The sequence below is a fragment of the Scyliorhinus torazame genome, chromosome 5 (genome assembly GCF_047496885.1).
Source record: "Scyliorhinus torazame isolate Kashiwa2021f chromosome 5, sScyTor2.1, whole genome shotgun sequence".
In the NCBI taxonomy this organism is placed as follows: Eukaryota; Metazoa; Chordata; class Chondrichthyes; order Carcharhiniformes; family Scyliorhinidae; genus Scyliorhinus; species Scyliorhinus torazame.
Window position 1 is genome coordinate 173,007,989 of NC_092711.1, and position 22,777 is coordinate 173,030,765.

At 46.7% G+C, this 22,777-nt stretch overlaps 2 protein-coding genes and 1 long non-coding RNA gene across 5 annotated transcripts in view; 2 read left to right on the forward strand and 1 right to left on the reverse strand.

The window, feature by feature from the left end:
• LOC140418045 (uncharacterized) overlaps nt 1-22,777 on the forward strand; it is a 78,306-nt gene that overhangs the window by 39,164 nt on the left and 16,365 nt on the right. The gene's annotated exons all lie outside the window — the stretch shown is intronic.
• LOC140422359 (uncharacterized) lies at nt 3,339-12,934 on the forward strand. Of its 3 annotated transcripts, none has more exons than XR_011947407.1 (3): nt 3,339-3,865; nt 4,351-4,634; nt 12,567-12,934. It is a non-coding gene; the product is annotated as an uncharacterized lncRNA (long non-coding RNA). The 3 variants fall into 3 exon arrangements; XR_011947406.1 differs by lacking the exon at nt 12,567-12,934 and adding an exon at nt 5,438-6,349 and having other exon boundaries at nt 3,369-3,865; XR_011947405.1 differs by lacking the exons at nt 3,339-3,865; nt 4,351-4,634 and adding an exon at nt 11,660-12,066.
• LOC140422325 (uncharacterized) lies at nt 6,484-11,646 on the reverse strand. The gene is made up of 2 exons (XM_072507353.1): nt 11,519-11,646; nt 6,484-9,046 (listed from the first exon to the last, which is right to left on the reverse strand). Exon 2 carries the CDS (start codon nt 8,729-8,731, stop codon nt 7,331-7,333), a length of 1,401 nt encoding a protein of 466 aa, XP_072363454.1. The 5' UTR covers nt 8,732-9,046; nt 11,519-11,646; the 3' UTR covers nt 6,484-7,330.

The following is a 22,777-nucleotide window of genomic DNA, read 5'->3' on the forward strand; positions in this document are numbered from 1 at the left end:
GAAAGACAAAACTCGATTAGCCTTCTTAATCACCTGTTGCACCTGCACACCAACTTTTTGTGACTCGTGCACCAGCACACCCAGGTCCCTCCGCACAGCAGCATGTTTTAACATCTTACCATTTAAATAATAATCCATTCTGCTGTTATCCCTCCCAAAATGGATAGCCTCACACTTGGCAACATTGAATTCGATCTGCCAGACCCTAGCCCATTCACCTAACCTATCCAAATCCTTCTGCAGACTTCAGGTATCCTCTGCACTTTTTGCTTTACCACTCATCTTAGTGTCGTCTGCAAACTTTGACACATTGCACTTGGTCCCCAACTCCAAATCGTCTATGTAAATTGTGAACAACTGCAGGCCCAACACTGATCCTTGAGGGACCCCACTAGTTACAGGTTGCCAACCAGAGAAACACCCATATCCCCACTCTCTGCTTTCTGTTAGTTAACCAATCCTCTACCCATGCTACCACTTTACCCTCAATGCCATGCATCTTTAGTTTATGCAGCAACCTTTTGTGTGGCACCTTGTCAAAAGCTTTCTGGAAATCCAGATATACCACATCCATTGGCTCCCCGTTACCTACTGCACTGGTAACGGCCTCAAAAAATTCTACCAAATTAGTCAGACACGACCTACCCTTTGTGAACCCATGCTGCGTCTGCCCAATGGGACAATTTCCCTCCAGGTGCCCCGCTATTTCCTCCTTAATAATAGATTCTAGCATTTTCCCTCCAACCGAAGTTAGGCTTACCGGCCTATAATTACCCGCTTTCTGCCGACCTCCTTTTTTAAACAGTGGTGTCACGTTTGCTACTTTCCAATCCTCTGGGACCACCCCAGAGTCTAGTGAATTTTGATAAATTATCACTAGTGCGTTTACAATTTCCCTAGCCATCTCTTTTAACACTCTGGGATGCATCCCATCAGGGCCAGGAGACTGGTCTACCTTTAGCCCCATTAGCTTGCCCAATACTGCCTCCTTAGTGATTACAATCATTTCAAGGTCCTCACCTATCATATGCTTATTTCCATCAGTCACTGGCATGTTATTTGTGTCCTCCACTGTGAAGACTGACCCAAAAAACCTGTTCAGCTCCTCAGCCATTTCCCCGTCTCCTATTATTAAATCTCCCTTCTCATCTTCCAAAGGACCAATATTTACCTTAGCCACTCTTTTTTGTCTTATACATTTGTAGAAGCTTTTACTATCTGCTTTTATGTTCTGAGCCAGTTTACTTTCATAGTCTACCTTACTCTTCTTTATGGCTTTTTTAGTAGCTTTCTGTTGTCCCCTAAAAACTTCCCAGTCCACTAGTCTCCCACTAATTTTTGCCACTTTGTATGTTTTTTCCTTCAATTTGATACTCTCCCTCACCTCCTTCGATATCCAAGGTCGATTTTTCCCCTTTCTACCGTCTTTCTTTTTTGTCGGTATGAACCTTTTCTGAACACTGTGAAAGATCGCTCGGAAGGTTCTCCACTGTTCCTCAACTGCTTCACCATGAACTCTTTGCTCCTAGTCTACCTTAGCTAGTTCTTTTCTCATCCCATTGTAATCGCCTTTGTTTAAGCACAAAACACTAGTGTTTGATTTTACCTTGTCATCCTCCAGCTGTATTTCAAATTCCACCATATTGTGGTCGCTCCTTCCAAGAGGATCCTGAACTATGAGATCATTAATCAATCCTGCCTCATTACACAGGACGAGATCTAGGACCGCTTGTTCCCTTGTAGGTTCCATTACATACTGTTCCAGGAAATTATCCCGGGCACATTCTATAAACTCCTCCTCAAGGCTGCCTTTACCAACCTGGTTAAACCAATCGATATGCAGATTAAAATCTCCCAAGATAACCGCTGTACCATTTCTACATGCATCCGTTATTTATTTGCTTATTGCCTGCCCTACCATCCTGTTACTATTTGGTGGCCTATAGACTTCTCCTTTCAGTGACCTTTTCGCCTTACTATTCCTGATTTCCACCAAAATTGATTCAACCTTGCCCTCCATGGCACCAATATCATCCCTTACTATTGCCCGGATGCCATCCTTAAACAACAAAGCTACACCACCGCCCTTACCGTCCATTCTATCCTTTCGTATAGTCTGATACCCTTGGATATTTAACTCCCAGTCGTGACCATCTTTTAACCATGTTTCAGTAATGGCCACTAAATCATAGTCATTCACGATGATTTGCGCCATCAACTCATTTACCTTATTTCGTATACTACGAGCATTCAGGTAAAGTACACTTATGCTGTTTTTTATGTCTTTGTTATGAATCCTAACACCTTGATCAGTAACTTTTCGCAATTTATTTTTCCTCTTACCCTTTCTCCTAATTTTCCTCGTCTTTGAACCCATATCTCTACATAATAACCTGTCACGTAACCTGCTGCCTTGATCTCCATTAACCATTATACTGTCATGATGTGGAGATGCCGGCGTTGGACTGGGGTGAGCACAGTACGAAGTCTTACAACACCAGGTTAAAGTCCAACAGGTTTGTTTCGATGTCACTAGCTTTCGGAGCGCTGCTCCTTCCTCAGGTGAATGAAGACCTCTTCATTCACCTGAGGAAGGAGCAGCACTCCGAAAGCTAGTGACATCGAAACAAACCTGTTGGACTTTAACCTGGTGTTGTAAGACTCCATTATACTGTCCATAGCTTTACCCTTCCCTTCCCCCCAACTTGCTAGTTTAAAGTCCTTGTGACCAACCTATTTATCCTATTCGCTAGAACACTGGTCCCAGAATGGTTCAGGTGAAGACCGTCCCAACGGTACAGGTCCCTCCTGCCCCAGTACTGATGCCAATGCCCCATGAAATGGAATCCCTCTTTCCCGCACCACTCCTTTAGCCACGTGTTAACACTCACGTTAAACTCACTGGTCTGTAATCTCCTGGATTTTCCCTACTCTTCTTGAATAATGGAACCACATTATCTGTCCTCCAGTCATCTGGCACCGCTCCTGTGACCAGAGATTTGAAAATTATTCTCAGAGCCTCTGCAATCTCCTCTCTTGCGGCCCACAGCAGCCTGGGAAACATCTCATCTGGGCCTGAGGATTTAAACAAGTCACCATGTGAAGGTGAGAATGAGAACATAAATGTAATGGGGAGAAAATAAAGTGTTTTACTTACAGGGTTTGAGGAGGTTTCAGTCTGTGTGAAGCGAGAGGAGCAGCAGGTTTGCTGGGCAGACAGTGAAGGAAACTCCGTGCAGCCAGTGACACAGGCCCCAAATTCTGATTGGATGGAGGATCAGCGCCAATCCAATCCTCCACAAGTTCCTATTGGCCAATGTCACTCATGGAGACAATGAGGGGGCGGACAGGGATTTGACCTCCTTACGCTGAGCTGTTGTCCAATCCGCAATATTTTGTTTCTGTGACCAGGGATGTTGCTCCCAATGGGAGACTGTGTGCTGGGAACGCCCATCTGAGTCATTGTGACGTCCCACGGAGCCCTGCCTGAATCACTGCTCCGCGGAGACGTTTCCGGGTTCCAGTGCGCAGGCCCGGCGGGCGCAGACGAGCCCCGCCCCCAGTCGTTGTTTCCCCACCCCCTGCACATCAGCAGACAAGGTTTCCAGGCAACCGGCTGACGCTTCCGGCCAGAGCGAGAAGCCGCTCGGTGTTCTCCATCTCCACCTGCGCATGTCCAAGGGAGACAGGGAACTGCGCAGCGCAGAGGAGAGCCCACCCTCTGACCTTCCTGCTCAGGTGTTCGCCAATGAGAAACTGGGAGGACCGGAAAGACTCTGGTCCTTAAGCCAATCAGAGCGCGGGTTTTGTGTGAATGACAATTGAGCTTCACACGGACTGAAACTGCCTGCTGTCTCCAACATCTGTGAGTAAAACACTTTCTTTTCTCCCCCTTTCCATTTCTTTTCTCCCCCTTTCCATTTCTTTTCTGATTCTCACCTTCAATTGGTCACTTGCAACAACTGAAGGGAAAGGAAGTGAATCCAGGGAGGGTGCAGACTCTGCAAAGCTTGGCCCAGGTCTCTCTCTCTCTCTCTTAAAGACATTGACATCCTTTGCTCCCTCAGCTTCACACATTTATTTGTCTGGCTAAAAGGATGGTCTCTTTCCTCACGTTCACAATTAAAGGGCTGGTTTCCCAGAGATGGCTGACCATTAAGGGAACAGCAAATTAATATCAGATCAAGAAATGTCCAGTGTTGTTATATGGTACAGATTAGATACATTATTTATGGTTGTGTAAAGTACATTGATTATTATTTCTAGTTTTGTAATCTGTAGCTACGTTATATAATTCCAGTCATCTCTTCCCTCAGAGTGTTGTTAATCTCTGGAATTATTTTCCCACAGGAACCAGTGGAGTCTGGGTTCATTGAATATATTCAAGGAAATTGGACAGAAATATTTTTTGGAATTTAAAGTGCCCAGTCTTTTTTTTTTCAATTGAGGGCCTCTCTCTCTTGGACATGTGCAGTTCCGGTTATCCGCTCGCCCGTGCGGTGGATAGAGCAGTTTCTTCAGCACGGGGGAATTGTGGGAGCTGCGGCCACCATTACTTCTCCAGAGCCCAGTCTCCAACCTCCTGGGACTGGGATGAAAAGTGAAGGGGTGGACATTGACCCCAACATGACAAGGTACATGTGGCTAGTAATTGGTTTTGATTGTGACACCTCCCCCCCACCCCCCTCACCAAAACATCTTTTTTTAAATTTAAAGTACCCAAATAATGTTTTTTCCAATTAAGGGCCAATTTAGTATGGCCAATCCACTTACCCTGCACATCTTTGGGTTGTGGAAATAAGACCCACGCAGACACGGGGATTTTGTGTAAACTCCACACAGATCGAACCTGGGTCCTCGGCGCTGTGAAACTAGATAGATTTCTGATTGATGAGAGAGTTGAGGGTCACGGGGAACAGGTAGGAAAATGGACTGAAAAGTTAAGATGAGGAGTGAATTCTTCACTTGAGGATGTGGTGAAGCTTTGGAATTCTCTACTCCAGAGGACTGTGGAGCCTCAGTCATCAAATATTTTCCAGATTGAGATTGATAGGTTGAGAGATGTTGAAGTCACCAAGGGATATGGGGGATAATGTGGGGAAATGGTGCTGAGCTAAATCGGCGATTGGGCTCAATACAGGGTTGAGCCAAAGTTCAGTGGGTCAAATGGCCGACTGCAGCTCATATTTGTTATGGTCGCTGTGTCCAGGACAGGAAACCGTGAACATGAATCTGTCAATCAGCCTGAATCAGTACCTTCAGGAGAATTGGGTGAATATTAGATACAGCCGAGTGAGAATGGAGGGAGAGTGTGTGGGATGCAGATTTACGGCATGTGGGGAATGAGTGGAAAGAATGTTCCATAGGAACCAGAATTGTCTGTTCTGAGTTTCTATCCTGTACAGACAGTGATAACTTTTGTAAATTGTTTTTACAGGATATTAGAAGAGGAGTAATTACAGACAGAAATCTCAAACATCACCTCTTGATCTGACAGTCACTTGATCCCTTGGAGAACACCCACCCGAGTGAGAATGTTCCAGTGCACTGACTATGGAAAGAGCTTTAATCAGTTACACAGCCTGAAAAAACACCGCACTATTCACAGCGGCGGGGGAAGACTGTACAAATGTTCTCTGTGTGGGTAAGGTTTCAATTGTCTGACCTAGGGAGACACAAGGAGACCCAAAACATGGAGAAACAGTGGAAATGCTGGGACTGTGGGAATGGATTCAAAGCACCATCTGCACTGGAAGCTCATTGGCGCATTCACACTGGGAGGCACCATTCAGCTGCTCTGTGTGGGAAAGGATTCAGTCAGTCATTTACCCTGCAAACACACCAGAGGGTTCACACTGGGGAGAGGCCATTGAACTTTTCACAGTGTGCGAAGGGATTCACTCAATTATCCAGCCTGCAGAGGCACAAGTGGGTTCACACTGGGGAGAGGCCGTTCATCTGCTCTCAGTGTGGGAAGGGATTCTGTGAATCATCCACACTGCGGTGACACCAGGGAGTTCACACTGGGGAGAAGACATTCAGCTGCTCTGAGTGTGGGAAGGGATTCAATCAATTATCTACCTTGACGTCCCACCTGCGAGTTCACACTGGGGAGAGACCGTTCACCTGCTCTCAGTGTGGGAAGGGATTCACTCAATCATCCAGCCTGAAGTCACACCAATGAGTTCACACTGAGGAGAAGTCATTCACCTGCTCTCAGTGTGGGAACGGATTCAGTGTTTCCTCATACCTGCTGAGACACCAACAAGTTCACAATTGATTCCAGGGGTTGGATTCTGCTGTTATTGTTTCTGCTTCAATTACATCCAGGACTGCATTTTGTTCATTCTGACACTTGGTGAAGAGGGAGGGTTGGAGGGTTTCTTTCTGCTGGACTTGGCAGTCTCATGACTTTGCCTCCAGTGGGCTTCAGTAACAAGAAAAATTAAAGATTCCATTAGGTCAAAGGAAGAGGCTCATTGATAGATTACAGATTTATTGCTTTATTGGTACCTTTAAGAATTGGTGCAGTAAAATTCTTAAATTCAGTTTCTAGAATTGAATAAATTAGGAAGCCTCAGCTGAGAATTTGAAACCAATAAGGGGTTAGACCATTGATAAGAATTTCTTTAAGAATAAAGTTTCATGACTAAAGTTTGTTCTGTTTTCATGCTTTAAGAAATTCTGAACCATCTATTCATTTCCTAATATTTTTTAATGTTTTTGTTTAACTCTCTTTATTATGTTTTGATGTTTTATTTGATGTGCCTTCTTCACTTCCGCCTGGGGTGGGATGTAAACCGCCGTGATGATGGTAGAAGTGAACTCCATGGAATGTAGTTTGGATGGCACTTCACAGTCGGGTATTCCAGGTCCAGGGAGCAGTAGTTCGCCAGGATCGCCACATCCTAGCAGCAGGAGGAGTTGATGAGAAGACAAATCTCTCCACCCATTCCAGGTTCAGTCCTGGATGTGATTAACAGCAGGAATAACAGCAGAATCTAACCATCATCACTTGTGAACCCTTTGGTGTCTCAGCATGTTGGACGACTGAGTGAATCCCTCCCCACAGTGAGAGGTGAATGGCTTCTTTCCAGTGTGAACTCACTGGTGTCTCCGCAATGTGGATGATGTTTGAAACCTCTTTGTGCAGGGAGAGCAGCTGAACGGTCTCTCCTCAGTGTGAATGCGCTGGTCTGACATCAGTACCCGAGAGCTTTTAAACCCACTCCCATAGTCAGAGCATTTAAAGGGTCTCTCATTGGTGTGAGTGACATTGTGGTTCAGCAAGTGATGACCGAGTGAATCTTTTCCCAGTCGGAGAGGTGAACTATCTCTCCCCGGTGTGGCCTCGCTCGTGTTTCATCAGGTTGGATGAGGTTCTAAAGCTCTTTGTGCAGTGAGAGCAGCTGAACGGTCTCTCCTCAGAGTGAACGCGCTGGTGGGACATCAGTCGCTGTGAGCTTTTGAAACCCCTCCAGCAGTCAGAGCATTTAAAGGGCCTGCTCTTGGTGTGAGTGACATGGTGTTTCAGCAGGCTGGATAATTGAGTGAAACCCATATCACACACAGTGCAGATGAATGGCCTCTCCCCGGTGTGAACTCGTTCGTGTCTCCGCAGGTTGCCAATGTCAGTGAATCCCTTTTCACACTGAGAGCAGGTGAAAGGCCTCTCGCCAGTGTGAACTCGTTCGTGTCTCCGAAGGATGCCAATGTCAATGAATCCCTTTTCACACTGAGAGCAGGTGAACGGTCTCTCTCCAGTGTGAACCCGTTCGTGTCTCCGCAGGCTGCCAATGTCAGTGAATCCCTTTTCACACTGAGAGCAGGTGAAAGGTCTCTCTCCAGTGTGAATGCGTTCGTGTCTCCGCAGGCTGCCACTATCAGTGAATCCCTTTTCACACTGAGAGCAGGTGAAAGGCCTCTCTCCAGTGTGAACTCGTTCATGTCTCCGCAGGTTGCTAATGTCAGTGAATCCCTTTTCACACTGAGAGCAGGTGAAAGGCCTCTCTCCAGTGTGAACACTCTGGTGGCTCTGCAGTCTGGATAACTGAGTGAATCCCTTCCCACAGTCAGAGCAGGTGAACGGCCTCTCCCCAGTGTGAACTCGTTCGTGTCTCCGCAGGCTGCCAATGTCAGTGAATCCCTTTTCACACTGAGAGCAGGTGAAAGGTCTCTCTCCAGTGTGAATGCGTTCGTGTCTCCACAGGCTGCCACTATCAGTGAATCCCTTTTCACACTGAGAGCAGGTGAAAGGCCTCTCTCCAGTGTGAACTCGTTCATGTCTCCGCAGGTTGCTAATGTCAGTGAATCCCTTTTCACACTGAGAGCAGGTGAAAGGCCTCTCTCCAGTGTGAACACTCTGGTGGCTCTGCAGTCTGGATAACTGAGTGAATCCCTTCCCACAGTCAGAGCAGGTGAACGGCCTCTCCCCAGTGTGAACTCGTTCGTGTCTCCGCAGGTTGCCAATCTGAGTGAATCTCTTTTCACACTGAGAGCAGGTGAAAGGCCTTTCTCCAGTGTGAACTCTCTGGTGGCTCTGCAGTCTGGATAACTGAGTGAATCCCTTCCCACAGTCAGAGCAGGTGAATGGCTTCTCTCCAGTGTGACTGCATTGATGCCTTTCCAGCCCATACGGGCCTTTGAATCCCTTCCCACAATCCTCACATTTCCATGGTCTCTCCATGGTCCGGGTGATCTCACCGCGTTGGACGATCAGTTGAAGCCTCATCCACACACAGAACACCTATACAGTCTCTCCCTGATGTGAACGGTGTAGTATTTTTTCAGGCTGTGTCATTGGTTAAAGCTCTTTCCACAGTCAGTGCTCTGTAATAGTCTCACACGGGTGTGTGTGTGTGTCTCAGTGCTTTTCCAGACACACTGATGTTTAAAATATCTTGAAGCAGACAGAATAGACAAACATTTCTCCTTCTAGATTCAAAGGCCGATGATCTTCAGTTCCCAAGAATTGAGTGACTCAGTCAGTTCTTGACATGATATTTAGTTTGAGATATCGGCCTGAAACTCCTCTCGTTCTAACTTCCTGCAAACAGAAATAGTAATCGTTGTCAGTGCAGGATAGAAATTCAGAACAGACAATTCTAGATAATATCGAACATTCTTTCCTCTCTCTTTCCCTGAAATGCTCTAAATTTCAATCCCACACACTCTCCCTCCATTCTCACTCTGCTGTATCTAATATTCACCCTCCCAATTCTCCTGAAGGCGCTGATTCAGGCTGATTCACAGATCCGAGCTTCCTGTCCTGGACACAGAGACCTGAAAATCTTCATGCAGGCTGCCAGACAGATATATGTCTATATTACTGGATGAAAAATGTGTGTAATAAACAGACTGTATTCACTTACTTTCCCTCCCAATTTTCCTGAAGGTGCTGATCAACAAATCTAAACTCACTAAAACCTGCACAAGAGTAGAGAATCTCCATACAATTACATTTACTGATTAGAGATAGGGAAATTCTGAGGAAGAATTTTATTTAGTCATGGAGTGGTCATGACAGGGAACTCACTGCCCACAAGGGTTGTGGAAGTCCAGTTGATCAATAATTTAAAATAAAATAGGATGGTCACTTGAAGAAAATAAACTTGCAGGGGAACAGGGATATTGAGGGGGAATGGGACTGACTGGATTGCTGTACAGAGAGTCAGCATTGACTTGAGTTCCCAAATGGATTCTGTCAGTGCTGCAATGACTGTATGACTGGAAATATATAATGTAGGTACAGTACTATATTACAAAAATAGAAATAATAATACATGTATTTTATTACAGAACCAATAATATATATAATACATACCACATAACAACACTAGACATATCTCTGTCTGATAGTAAATTTTTAAAAATTAATTTACAGGATGTGGACAATGCTGGTCAGGCCAGCATTTATTGCCCATCCCCAGTTGCCCTTCCAAAGTAGTGGTGAGCTGCCTTCTTGAACTGCTGCAGTCCTTGAGGTGTTGGTACATCCCGTGCTGTTTTTTAAAAATTTGTTTTTTATAAATTTAAAGTACCCAATTCATTTTTTCCAATTGAGGGGCAATTTAGTGAGGCCAATCCACCTACCCTGCACATCTTTGGGTTGTGGGGGTGAAACCCATGCAAACACGGGGAGAGTGTGCAAACTACAGACGGACAGTGACCCAGAGCCTGGATCGAACCTGGGACCTCGGCGCCGTGAGGCAGCAGCGCTAACCACTGCTCCACCATGCTGCCCTACATCCCCTGTGTTGTTAAGGAGGGAGTTCCAAGATGTTGCCCCAGGGACAGTGAAGGAATGGCAATATATTTCCAAGTAAGGGTGGTGTGTAACTTGGAAGTGAACCTCCAGGTGGTGAGGTTCCCAGGTATCTGCTGCTCTTGTCCTTCTAGATGGTAGTGGTTGTGGATTTGGAAGGTGCTGTCTGAGGAACCTTTAGGAGTTACCGCAGTGTATCTTGGAAATGGTATACACGGCTGCTAATATTTGTCGGTGGTGGAAGGTTTGAATGTGGAAGGTTTGATGTTGGTTGTGGCGGGTTTCAGCGATGGGAATGCCACTGAATGTCAAGGGGTGGTGGTTAGATCCTCTCTTGTCGGAAATGGTCATTGCCTTGCACTTGTGTAGCACGAATGTAACTTGCCACTTATCTGCCCAAGTCTGGATATTGTCCAGGTCTTACTAAATTTGGACATGGACTGCTTCATTATCTGAGGAGTTGAGAATGGTGCTAAACATTGTGCAGTCATCCGCAAACATCACCACTTCTCATCTTATGATGGGAGATAATTAATGAAGCAGCTGAAGATGGTTGGGCCTAGGATACTGCCCTGAGGAACTCCTGCAGTGATGTCCTGGAGCTGAGATGATTGACCTCCAATCACCGCAACCATCTTCCTTTGTGCCAGGTATGACTCCAACCAGTGGAGAGTTATCCCCTGAATCCCATTGACTCCAGTTTAGCTGGGGCTCCTTGATGCTATACTCAGTCAAATGCTGCCTTCATGACAAGGGTAGTCACTCTCACCTCACTTCTGGCATTCAGCTCTTACGTCCAAGTTTGAACCAAGGCTGTAATGAGGTCAGGAGCTGAGTGACCCTGGCAGAACCCAAACTGAGCGTCCAGGAGCAGGTTATTGTAGAATAAGTGCCACTTAATAGGACATTTGATGACTCCTTCCATCACTATGCTGATGATGGAGAGTATTCCGACAGGGAAGTAATTGGCTGGGTTGGATTTGGCCTGTTTACTGGCCCCTTTAATGTCAGCCATCTCCTGGAGAAACCAGCCCTTTAATTGTGAACATTGGGAAAGAGACCATCCTTTTAGCCAGACAAATAAATGTGTCAAGCTGAGGGAGGAAAGGATGTCAATGTCTTTAAGAGTGAGAGAGAGAGACCTGGGCCAACCTTTCCAGAGTCTGTACCCTCCCTGGATTCACTTCCTTTCCATTCAGTTGCTGCAAGTTACCAATTGACGGTCAGAATGAGAATAGAAAGTGTTTTACTCACAGATGTTGGTGACAGGAGTCTGTGTGAAGCTCCAGCTCATTCAGGGTTGGAGGAACAACAGCTTTGTTCGGCAAAAACCTCCATGTCCGGCTTCCGCATTGAGACAATGGGAGAGCTCTGATTGGTGGAGAGGCAGAATCTTTCCGGTCCTCCAGGTCTTCCCATTGGTCAACACCTGAGCGGGCAGGTCAGCGGAAGTAAGCATCCCTGCGCATGCGCCGCGTCCCCTCTCCCTGAGACATGCGCAGTACCGGGTCAGGGGAGGGGAAATCACCGACGGCCGGAACTGTCAGCCGGTTCCCTGGAAACCGTCTCGAGAATGTGTTGGGGGAAGAGGGAACAGAGGATGGGGGCGGGGGATCGCGTGTGCGCGCGCTGGCGTGTGCGCGCTCATGCAATGACGTCACCGCGGAGTGGATTGATTCCTATTGGCTGATTTAGAGGATGAGCCCCTTTGTGATGTCACACTGTTGAGGTTGATCAATGGTTTTCAGACTAAAAGTTCCTCCTCTGGGCAACATCACCCCCACAACCCAAAGATGTGCGGAGTAGGTGGATTGGTCACACTAAATTACCCCTTAATTGAAAAAAAAATAATTGGGTACTCTAAATGTATTTATTTTTTTTAAATTAAAACTTTTGAATTTGCTACCGCTTACCGTAAGACTATGTATGACCTCTCGTTCTGGAATGCCCCACAAGAGGCAGCAGCCGCTCCAAGTCTACTTTATCTTTCCATTTCTTTCCTCATTCTGAGGGGACAGTGGTGACTTGCAGCAGCTGAAGAGAAAGGAAGTGAATCCAGTCTGTATGTTGCACACATTTTGAGTTCAGTAACATAGACATATTTCTGTCTGGCAGCCTGCATGGAGATTTTCAGGCCTCTCCAAAACGGGAAGCAGGGATCTGTCAGTCAGCCTGAATCAGCACCTTTAGAGAATTAGGAGGATGAATATTACATACAGCAGACTGAGAATGGAGGGAGAGTGTGTTGGATGGAAACTAGAATTGCCTGATCTCAATTTCCATTTGTAAATTCCTTTTACAGGATATTAGATGAAGATTTGCAGAAAAAAACCTAACGCCACTTCAGGATTTGGAAGAGTCACTTGGTTTATCAGGACCTGAATATCATCAGGAGAACCATCACTGCAAAATACACTTCTGGGGTTAAGGATTGCCAATCAGGCAAAGGAACAGAATGGAAGTAAACACAGGAACGAAGAATCACATTGGGCTGGTTCCAGGAGAATTGAGTGACAACTTCAGCGACAAAACCATGGAGTGTGATTTTTGATTGTCTTAAAAGTAAAAGGGCAACATTCTATTTGTAGTTTAAGGGATACGCTCCCTATAAAAATAGTGTTTAGGCATTGTTGCTTCTAGTTTGTTGCAGTAAAAGTCATAAAACCTGAAGTTTTTGTCTTATGACTCATTATTTGTTCACTGGGTTTAGAATTTATCTTTCAAAATTCCTGATCTTTTCAACCATCTTACACAGTTGGTCTTGAGTCACAAGTTTCAACTTCCCATTTAAGCCTCAGGCAACTTGCTGTCTCTCTGTTGCTCATGTCAATGACAGCCCAGTAACAGAGCTGAAGGCTGGAGATGCTGTGACCGCTTGTCGGAGCTGGAATCAGTAGAAAGAAGAACCATAGTTTCTGGTTGAACTTTGTGTTAGCTGTCCGACCATGATACAATAGCTAACCAGGTAATATGTTGTGATGAGGGTTTAGAAACAGACCCTGGGTAGACAAGTTCATTGAAGCTGTGGACTTGTCAGCGAAACTAGGCGTCCAACAGCCACAGAGACCTCTAATATTGGACACTGGGTTTAATCCTGTTCTGTATTAAACAGACATATTTGATACTGGGTGATTGTGATATAGTTAATCTGACCCTTTATTCATTCAATTCCAAAAGTGAATAACATTGATTCAAGTACAGTGACTACCTTGCCAATCTGTCAATAAAGTGATGTCAGTTAATGCAGATCTGTGTCTGAACTGAATTCCATTACTTATTCATGTTACTGACTCGACTGTCTCTCTCTTCTCTCCCCTCTCTCTCTCCTGCCTCTCAGTCTCTGGTGCTCCTCTCTCTCTCTGGTGTCTCTCACTCCCTCTGCTTCCTCTCTCTCCCTCTGTCTCTCTCAGCTGCCACTCACTCTCTTCGGTGCTTAGGAAGGCAGGTGGGATAGTTTCCTTTGGTAGCCGAGGGCTGAGATTATAAGAACAGGGAGAATGTGCTGGAACTGCATCAACCACCAGTTAGACCACAGCCATATTACAGGAAGAATGTGATCACACGAGAGAGACTGCAGAGGAGATTTATTTATTTATTTATTTAAATTTAGAGTACCCAATTACTTTTTTCCAATTAAGGGGTAATTTATTGTGGCCAATCAACCTACCCTGCACAACCTTGTGTTGTGGGGGCGAAACCCACGTAAACACGGGGAGAATGTGCAAACTCCACACGGACAGTGACCCAGAGTCGGGATCGAACCTGGGGACCTCATGCTGCCAGTTGCAGAGGAGATTTATGATGATGTTACCAGGGATGGAGAATTTTAACTTTGAGGAAATATTGGATGTCCCCAGTGTGAATTCGCCGGTGTATAGTGAGTTGCTCCGATCGCATGAATCTCGTCCCACAGTGAGAGCACCTGAATGGTCTCTCATCAGTGTGAACAAGCTGATGGGATATCAGTTCCCTGGACGTTTTATAGAATTTCCCACAGTTTAGACATTTGAAAGGTCTGTCTTTAATAATAATCATCTCTGTTGTCTCAAGTAAGCTCACATTAACATTGCAATGAAGTGAAAAGCCCCGAGTCGCCACATTCTGCCGTCTGTTCGGGTACACGGAGGGAGAATTCAGAATGTCCAAATTACCCAACAGCTCGTTAGATAGACTCGGTCAGTTCTCACTGGAACAACAGAGGTTGAGAGGCGAGCTGATAGAGGTTTACAAGATTATGAGTGGTATGGACAGAGTGGATAGTCAGGTGCTCTTTCCTAGGGTAGGAGAGTCAAGTACTCGGGGACATGGGTTTAAAGTGTGCGGGGAAAAGTTCAGAACAGATGTGCAAAGCAGGTTTTTTACACGGTGGGAAATATATGGAACATGCTGCCTGGGGAGGTGGTGGGAGCAGGTATGGTAGCGGCATTTAAGGGACATCTAGATAAATATATGAATAGGGTGGGAGTGGAAGGATATGGACTTCAGAAGTGCAGATGGTTTTAGTTTAGGCAGTTATCATGGTCGGCGTAGGCTTGGAGGACCGAAGGGTCTGTTCCTGTGCTGCATTCTATGTTCTTTTTAAATTTAGAGTACCCAATTCATCTTTTCCAATTAAGGGGCAATTTAGCATGTTCAATCCAACTACCCTGCACATCTTTTGCGTTGTGGGGGTGACATCCATGCAAACACGGGGCGAATGTGCAAACTCCACACGGACAGTGACCCAGAGCTGGGATTGAACCTGGGACCTCGGTGCCGTGAGACTGCAGTGCTACCACTGCGCCACCGTGCTGCTCTTGTATTGTTCTATGTTCACCTCTTTCGGGACTCATGGGAGGAAACCGGAGCACCCGGAGGAATCCCACGCAGACACGGGGAGAACATGCAGACTCCGCACAGACAGTGACCCAAGTCGGGAATCGAACCTGGGACCCTGGCGCTATGAAGCAACAGTGCTAACCACTGTGCTACTGTACCACCCCAATATGATCCCACTAGTATTTCAGCAAGGCGGATGACTGCAGGAATCCCTTCCCACAATCAGATGAATGGCCTCTCCCCAGTGTGAATCCGCTGGTGGACAGTGAGTTGAGATGATCGCCTGAACCCAGTCCCACAGCGAGAGAACCTGAACGGTCTCTCATCAGTGTGAATGTGTTGATGGGACATCAGCTCCCAGGAGCCTTCATAACATTTCACATATCTGGGCATTTAAAATGTCTCCCATCAGTGTGAACATGTTGATGGTACATCCGTTTTCCAGAGCTTTTAAAGCACTTCACACAGTGCAGACATTTGAAAGGTATTTTGTCAGTGTGAACTTGCTGGTGTCTCAGCAGGGTGGATCTCTGAGTGAATCCCTTCCCACACTCAGTGCAGGCAGATGGTCTCTCCCCGGTGTGAACTCGCTGCTGTTTCAGTCGCTTGGATGAATCAATGAATCCTTTTCCACACACAAACCAGGTGAACAGGTTCTCCCAGTGTGAACCCGCTGTTGTGTCAGCAAGTTTGATGACCAAGTAGATCCCTTCCCACACACGGAGCAGATGAATGGTCTCTCCCCAGTGTGAGTGCGTCGATGAGTTTCCAGCTCAGACGGTAAACCAAATGCCGCCTCACATTCCCCACATTTCCACGGTTCCGCGCGAGTGTGATTGCGCTTGTGTCTTGACAGGCCAGAAGATTGGCTGAAACCTCGTCCACACACACAACACATCTATGGTTTCTCTCCACTGTGAATGGTGTTTTTTCCTTCCATGTGAATCGATGGAATTCCCTGCCCAGTGAAGCAGTTGAGGCTTCTCCATTAAATGTTTTCAAGATAAAGATAGATAGTTTTTTGAAGAATAAAGGGTTATGGTGTTCTGGCGGGAAAGTGGAGCTGAGTCGACAATAGATCAGCCATGATCTCATTGAATGGCAGAGCAGGCTCAAAGGTCCAGATGGCCTACTCCTGCTTCCAGTTCTTATGTTCTTATATTATGTTCAAAACCTGCTGATATTCAGTAAGGATAACTTAAGCGACTCCGTCAGATCCTGATGTGATGTTTCCCGAATGCAAACCTTCCCCTTCCAATATCCTGTGAAATCAGTTTAGACAGAAAAAAGGAGTGAGAGAAAATCCAGAAAAACACAATGGTGGATTGTGAAATTGAGCTGAAATCTGGTCATTTGTGAGGCCGGCACTAGGAAAAGGTGACCTTGAAAACTGCTAGATGTTCATAAAAGAACAACTGATTCACTGATGTAGTTCAGGGAAGGGAACCTTCCACAGGTCTGGGCCAGAAACGTTTCAGGCCTCTGTGGGGGGAGGAGAGTGAGAAAAGATTGAGAACAGAGGCGGAGAAGGAGAGGGGATTTATATTTCCAAAATCTGAGATTCAGGCTACTAGACTAGAAGGGCTTGGGGTTCATAAGGAGGAGGTGTTAACAATTCTGGAAAGGGTGAAAATAGATAAGTCCCCTGGGCCAGATGGGATTTATCCTAGGATTCTTTGGGAAGCTAGGGAGGAGATTGCTGAGTCTTTGGCTTTGATCTTTAAGTCACCTTTGTCAATAGGAATAGTGCCAGAAGACTGGAGGATAGCAAATGTTGTCCCCCGCCGGTTGCGGCGATGACTAGCTAAGCCGCACGTTTCGGCGGCTCCAGCTCCAACGGACCTTCAGGCTCTTTTAAGAGCCCCAACGGGAAATTTTCGCGCGACGAAACCCGGTGTGGGGTGAGTGAATAGGGAGTCGTCCCCCCCAACGAAAGAGGAAAATATCGGCGGCGGCGGCTGCAGCGCGAGGAATCCTCAATGAGAGGGACAGAAAGGGAGGAGACACAAGATGGCGGCGGAGAAAGCCCAGGCGGCATGGGGGCCCGAGCAAGATGAATTCTTGAGACGGTGTGTGGAGCTACTAAAGAGGGAGGTGCTGACCCCGATGCTACAGGCAATTGAGGGGCTCAAGGAGGCACAAAGGACCCAGGAGACAGAGCTCCGCGTGGTGGAGCAGAAGGTGACGGATAACGAGGACGAGATCCTGGGCCTGGCGGTCAAAACACAGACGCACGAGGCGCTCCACAAAAAGTGCATTGAAAGGATTGAGGCCCTAGAAAACAGAGCGCGAAGGAAGAACCTTCGGATACTGGGTCTCCCTGACATCCAGGAAAGCGAATGAACAAAGAGACAAAGGGATCTCTGCAAATCAATTCAAATGGTATCAAGTTTCACATACTCGACGCCCATAGGTCATCCTATATCCCTCCTGACCTGTTTGATCTATTCTGATTGGCTCACTTCCAATCCCTTCCTCTGGCCCCTATTACTCAGCATCCTTTTCTCCTGCTTTGGTGGACACACCTCTTCCTGCTTTTCCATGCGGTCTGAAATCCTTTGTCTGTGAACTCACCAGAATTAGACTGGCCTACCTCTACATTACATTAATTAATATCTCTAAAGTAACTATTTTATATCACATTCGTCATTCCCTCCTTTTATCATTCCATGATAACCGAACTACCCAATCTATAGCTACGGTTCCTCATCTAAAAAGATCCGTCGCTGCATTTCCAATTCCTGGCTTAGCCCCCCCTCATCTGCTGCACCCTCATGGATTTTAACAGTTAAGATTTTAGGGGCGTTGATCTGTTCCAGTGCACCCCGCATTCTACCCAACACACATTTAAGGATAGCTAGGCCCACAAAGATGCAGACGATAGCCACCACTAAATACATGGCCATATTTATCAACCAGTCCTTCCAACCTCCAAATCCCCAGTTACCCCAAGAGCCAGGATCCTGCATTCCGTCCAGGTGATCCCGTATATGATCCATAAATTTAGTGATGTTAGCGGTCAAGTCCTGAACTCCCAGGATACACTTGCCCTGCACTATGGCGCATACCCCACCCTCATGGGCCAGAAGATAGTCAAGAGCATACCGGTGCTGCATTGCAAACAACCGTAGCTGAGACAATTCCTTGGTTATTGCCCCGAGGGCTCCCAAGGTTTCATTTCCCAAGATGGTAAGGCCACAAATAAAATAATTCCTATCGCTGACAGCCAAGGAACCCCCCACACCTCCCAGTGTCAAGACGCTCAGAATCCCCCACCCGGCTGAGTGGCCCCGGTTGGGTGCGAGAACCTGAGGTTTTTTCCAGTTCTCGCAAAATTCAGCAGAGACTGCCCGGCGTGCTAACTGATTATGCAGCTGCCACGCCGAAGGGCAGGGGACTGTGGTAGGGACTAGAGTCCCTATAGCAATTTGGCGGGGAAATGGGGGTGACAAAACGTTGGTCGCTGTGCCATTAAATAAAAAGTAGTATCCTTGCTCCGTGTGCAGGCTAGCATCACAATCAGTATATTGGTTGCGTAAGGATCCCCCAGTAGCCCAGTTTATCCAGCTTTGAAATGCCCATTTGGGCCGCCTAGCAATGCGGAAAGCCCTAGTCCCAACAGTGATATGAGAGACATTCGCCCAGCCACAAAGGAGCTGGAGGCCGGCGTTCAATGGAACGCAAGTGGTGTTGTAACAAATACATTGGCCAGACGCCTGGGTGATATGGCACCTCCTGTCCGTACAGGTGGGGAACAGACATGTTATATTCGTTTCCACCTCTACCAGCAAACAGCCGTATCCTTCACTGCGGAAACAATTCTCGTACGACCGGGAATCCCTATTGGGAGTGAAGTGGCTAGGTATGTACGCCCTCCACCGTTGCAGCCTATCATACTGTGAATGGGAATTATCCCGAGGAAGGGGAAGGCAAATAGCCGGTGGTGCTGAACCCGGATCGTAAGGAAGAGTGACTTGCTCAGACAGTGGCTCGGAATGCTGACAATGAACCACCGTTTGGGGAGTGCCCCAAAGCGGTGAAACAGAAAATAACCTAGACACCGCTGCGGGGTTCGGGTAGCAGACAACCCGTCCCTGGCCATACAAGCGGTGGTAAATCTGGTAAAAGAGATTCATACTACCCGGGTTTTCCTCAGTTTGGCCTTTAACTAACTTAAGTGTATCTCCCGGTAACCTACGTTCTAGCTGTACTTCCCTTCTCACACGCCCCGTCCTCTCTCTAGTCCCTCTCTCTTTCTCATAGCCTCTTCCTACGCTTTATTGCACCAATCTTAACACATCCAAAATCAAATTTACATGTATTCCAAAAACAAGGCAATGTCCATATAATATTCCCTTCCCATCGCCGGGACCGGTGCAATTGCTTCATGAGTCCTGCATTCTCCTTAACTTTGACGACCTTCCATGAGTCGATACCATGTCCTCGTATAGGGGGGCAGCGAAGAACATCACCTTTGCATAGGTGATGTATCCTTGTAGATTGGTTGGGGTTACAAACATAGATAATATTCCCCTTTTCCATGTCCATCGCCAGTAACACTCCAAGCGAGGTGAGGCCAAATATCACACAGACGGTGCGTAGCCACCCCATCATGCTCCACACCTGTAAAATAGCACTGGAGAAGGGAGGCAGGTTAATCTGTCCAAGAAAATGAGGCCCGTTATCAGAACTCAACTGAGCTGGTCTACTGTACCGGGGAATGATTTCCCGCATCAAGACTTTAACCACAGTAGCAGCTTTATTATCGATAGTCGGATACGCCTCGACCCATCTGCTGAACACATCCACAATGACCAAAACATATTTATAACATTGACACCTTTCCAACTCAATGTAATCCATTTGGAGCGTCTCAAAGGGACCACTGGGCAACGGGGTTTGCCCCATCCCACAAGGGATACCTTTTCCGGTGTTATATTGCTGACAAATCAAACACCGATTACTGATGCTCTGGGCCAACCCCTGCACCAAGTGTCCAGCAAAAAATCACTAGTCCCTCGAGCCCCACAATGAGTTGCAAAGTGTACACATTCAATGACCCATAAAGCCAGTACATCAGACATACAAGTCTGATGTGCTGGCGTGGTCCATAAAGAGGAAACAGAATCATATGTACAACCTAACCGTTTCCATATTTGTTCATCACTCTCAGGAGCGTCCTCCTGTAACCTTATGACGTCTTGGATGGTTGGCATTGACTTGTCAGAAGCAGACATATTAATAGTAGATCGTTTAGTCTGACTTAACATTTTAGGCACCATCACTTGCTGAATTTGCGTGGCTGTCCGCGCTGCACAATCTGCTCGTTCATTACCAACGTCAACTGGGGTTGTACCATTTGTGTGGGCAGCGCATTTAATAACGGAAATCTGCGCGGGCATAAGGAGGGCCTGCAGTAAGTCATTAACTAAACCCCGGTGGGATATTTGATCACACATAATCATGTCAGGTTGTTCTGACGAAATGTCACTCAAATCGCCCCTTATTGTGGTAGTTTCCTGAATCAAGGCTAAACAGTCGTGGCCAGGTGCGTCTTCATGGACAGGGGGACCACGAAGAAAACAGGCTGGATTGATAGTGGTACAGTGGTTAAATGTCAGACGTGGATTGTTCAAAAGGTATACCTCATACCTATTCTGACGAGCTGCGGTAAGATGCTGAGTCTGCAGTTGCCCCAATAGTGCGATGACCGAGTGGGAGCTATACACCGTAATATCCTGTTGGAGGGTGAGAGCATGTAACGGCTATGCGATGGCATTGATTGAACGTAAATCCTGTACTAATCGGTACTGGTCTGGTTTGGCTGGTTTAGGCATAGCAAGTATGGGGGTGTTACATTCTGATTGGCAAGGGACCACAATACCCTGTTGCAACAGCTCTTGAATTAATTTGTCTATTGACAGAGCAGCTTGGGATTTCAGGGGGTATTGCCGAATGGAAGGTAGCTTTACATGATCCTTAATCATTACCTTTATAGGTGTAACATTTGTCTTTCCCACTTGTGATGGGTATTCCGCCCAGACCTGTGGATTGACATATTCCAACACATCATGTCCCCAGTGATGCTGCAGTCGAGTGTTCGTTGTTTCAGGGACCTCAAAATATTTTATGGTAGTGCCGTCCGGCATGACTTGAAGTGCGTACTTCTGTTGGATGCAAATGATCCACTGCCCTCCTTACCATTTGCCCCAGATCCCTGGCATGGTACTGGTCGTGGACCTGACGTGTAATATGAGGGCTTACCGAAGCTGACTGTGGCCATAAATGTGGTGGTATTGTAACAAAATCGGCTGTACCTTCTTTTCCCGTGACTGTGGCTGTAACCTTGAGTGGCCATTCGGTCCCAATTAATGGCCGGTATTTGTCCTCCAACTCCCTGTTTTGTCCAGTTCTGTCATAGGCCAGGGTAACGTGATGCAGTGAATGTTCAATGTCTAACGTCCACCACTGGGGGTGATAGAAATATAGCACTGTTGTCTCATCCTCCATGATTTAACCGTTACCCCCTCGTCTCCGCACTCTAGCTGTAGCTGGAAGATACACAGTAAATCTCGGGCCAACAAGTTACAGTCCAATCCAGTAGTCACTACAAACTGATGATCTGCAGACTTATTCTCGTCAGTGACTGTCACAGGTTCAGAAATAGGATACTCACACACCTGTCCTTGGAACCCCGACAATTGCTGCGTGTGGTCGGATAGTGGTAGTCGAAGTTCTGATTGCACAGAAGACATGGCTGCTCCAGTGTCGATTACAAATGAGTGATGTTGATCTCCTATCTGCAGAGAGATAATAGGTTCCCTGTCCGATTGGAGAGTCCTTATGACTAAATTAGCTAGTCAATCCTGTGTTGGGAAAGGGTTTTCCTGGAAGAAGTCAGTGTATCTCACCTGTCCTCCCCTTGGTGGGTACCCCCTCCTTTGGGTCGGGTAATCTCCTTCTCCTGCCTGTCTTTTAAAGGGGCATTCCTGTTGCCAGTGATCTGCACGGCCGCAATTATAACATGCATTGCTCCCTCTATATCTGCCCCGTCCTCGTCTCCCAGTAGACCAATGGCCCCTCAGAGGGGGCGGCGGTTGTAAAGCTGTTGATGCATACGGTGCGCCATAAAAAGGAGCTGAGGGTCCCTTTGGGTGGGTTTGGTATCTTCCTAATCGGCAACTGTCTCCGAATCTCACCAGGGGGCACTCTAGCTATTTCCTCTGGTTCTTCGACATCTCTCCCTGTCACTAGAGGGAGTTCTTTCTCTTCAAAATCATCTGTTGCAGCTTCCTTTGTTCTACAAACCTTGCGGTTTCACCTTAGTTTGGAGGGACTTAGGTGGTATACTTAATTGTTTCTGGTGAAGATCAAGCCCTTCTCTCGCTGTCCGAGATCTGGTTCTAGAGCTAACTGGGCTTGCGAAACAGAGCTCCTCTTTCTCTACTGATCGTGAAGATGGTAAATCAGGACCCATACTATCACCCAAAAGGGCTTGAGTTACTGGCATAATTGGAATCTGGGAGCAGTGACTGGATATCAATTATTATACTCTGTTGGTTCTGGAATTAGTGCAGACAATGTTACAGGTGCAGTCGGAACTTTTAGTGAACATTTTCTAAATTATTGAATTAATTATTTTCTGTCAATTCAAGGCCAGCCATTGAACTACGTAGCTCATCTCTTGTTTGACCC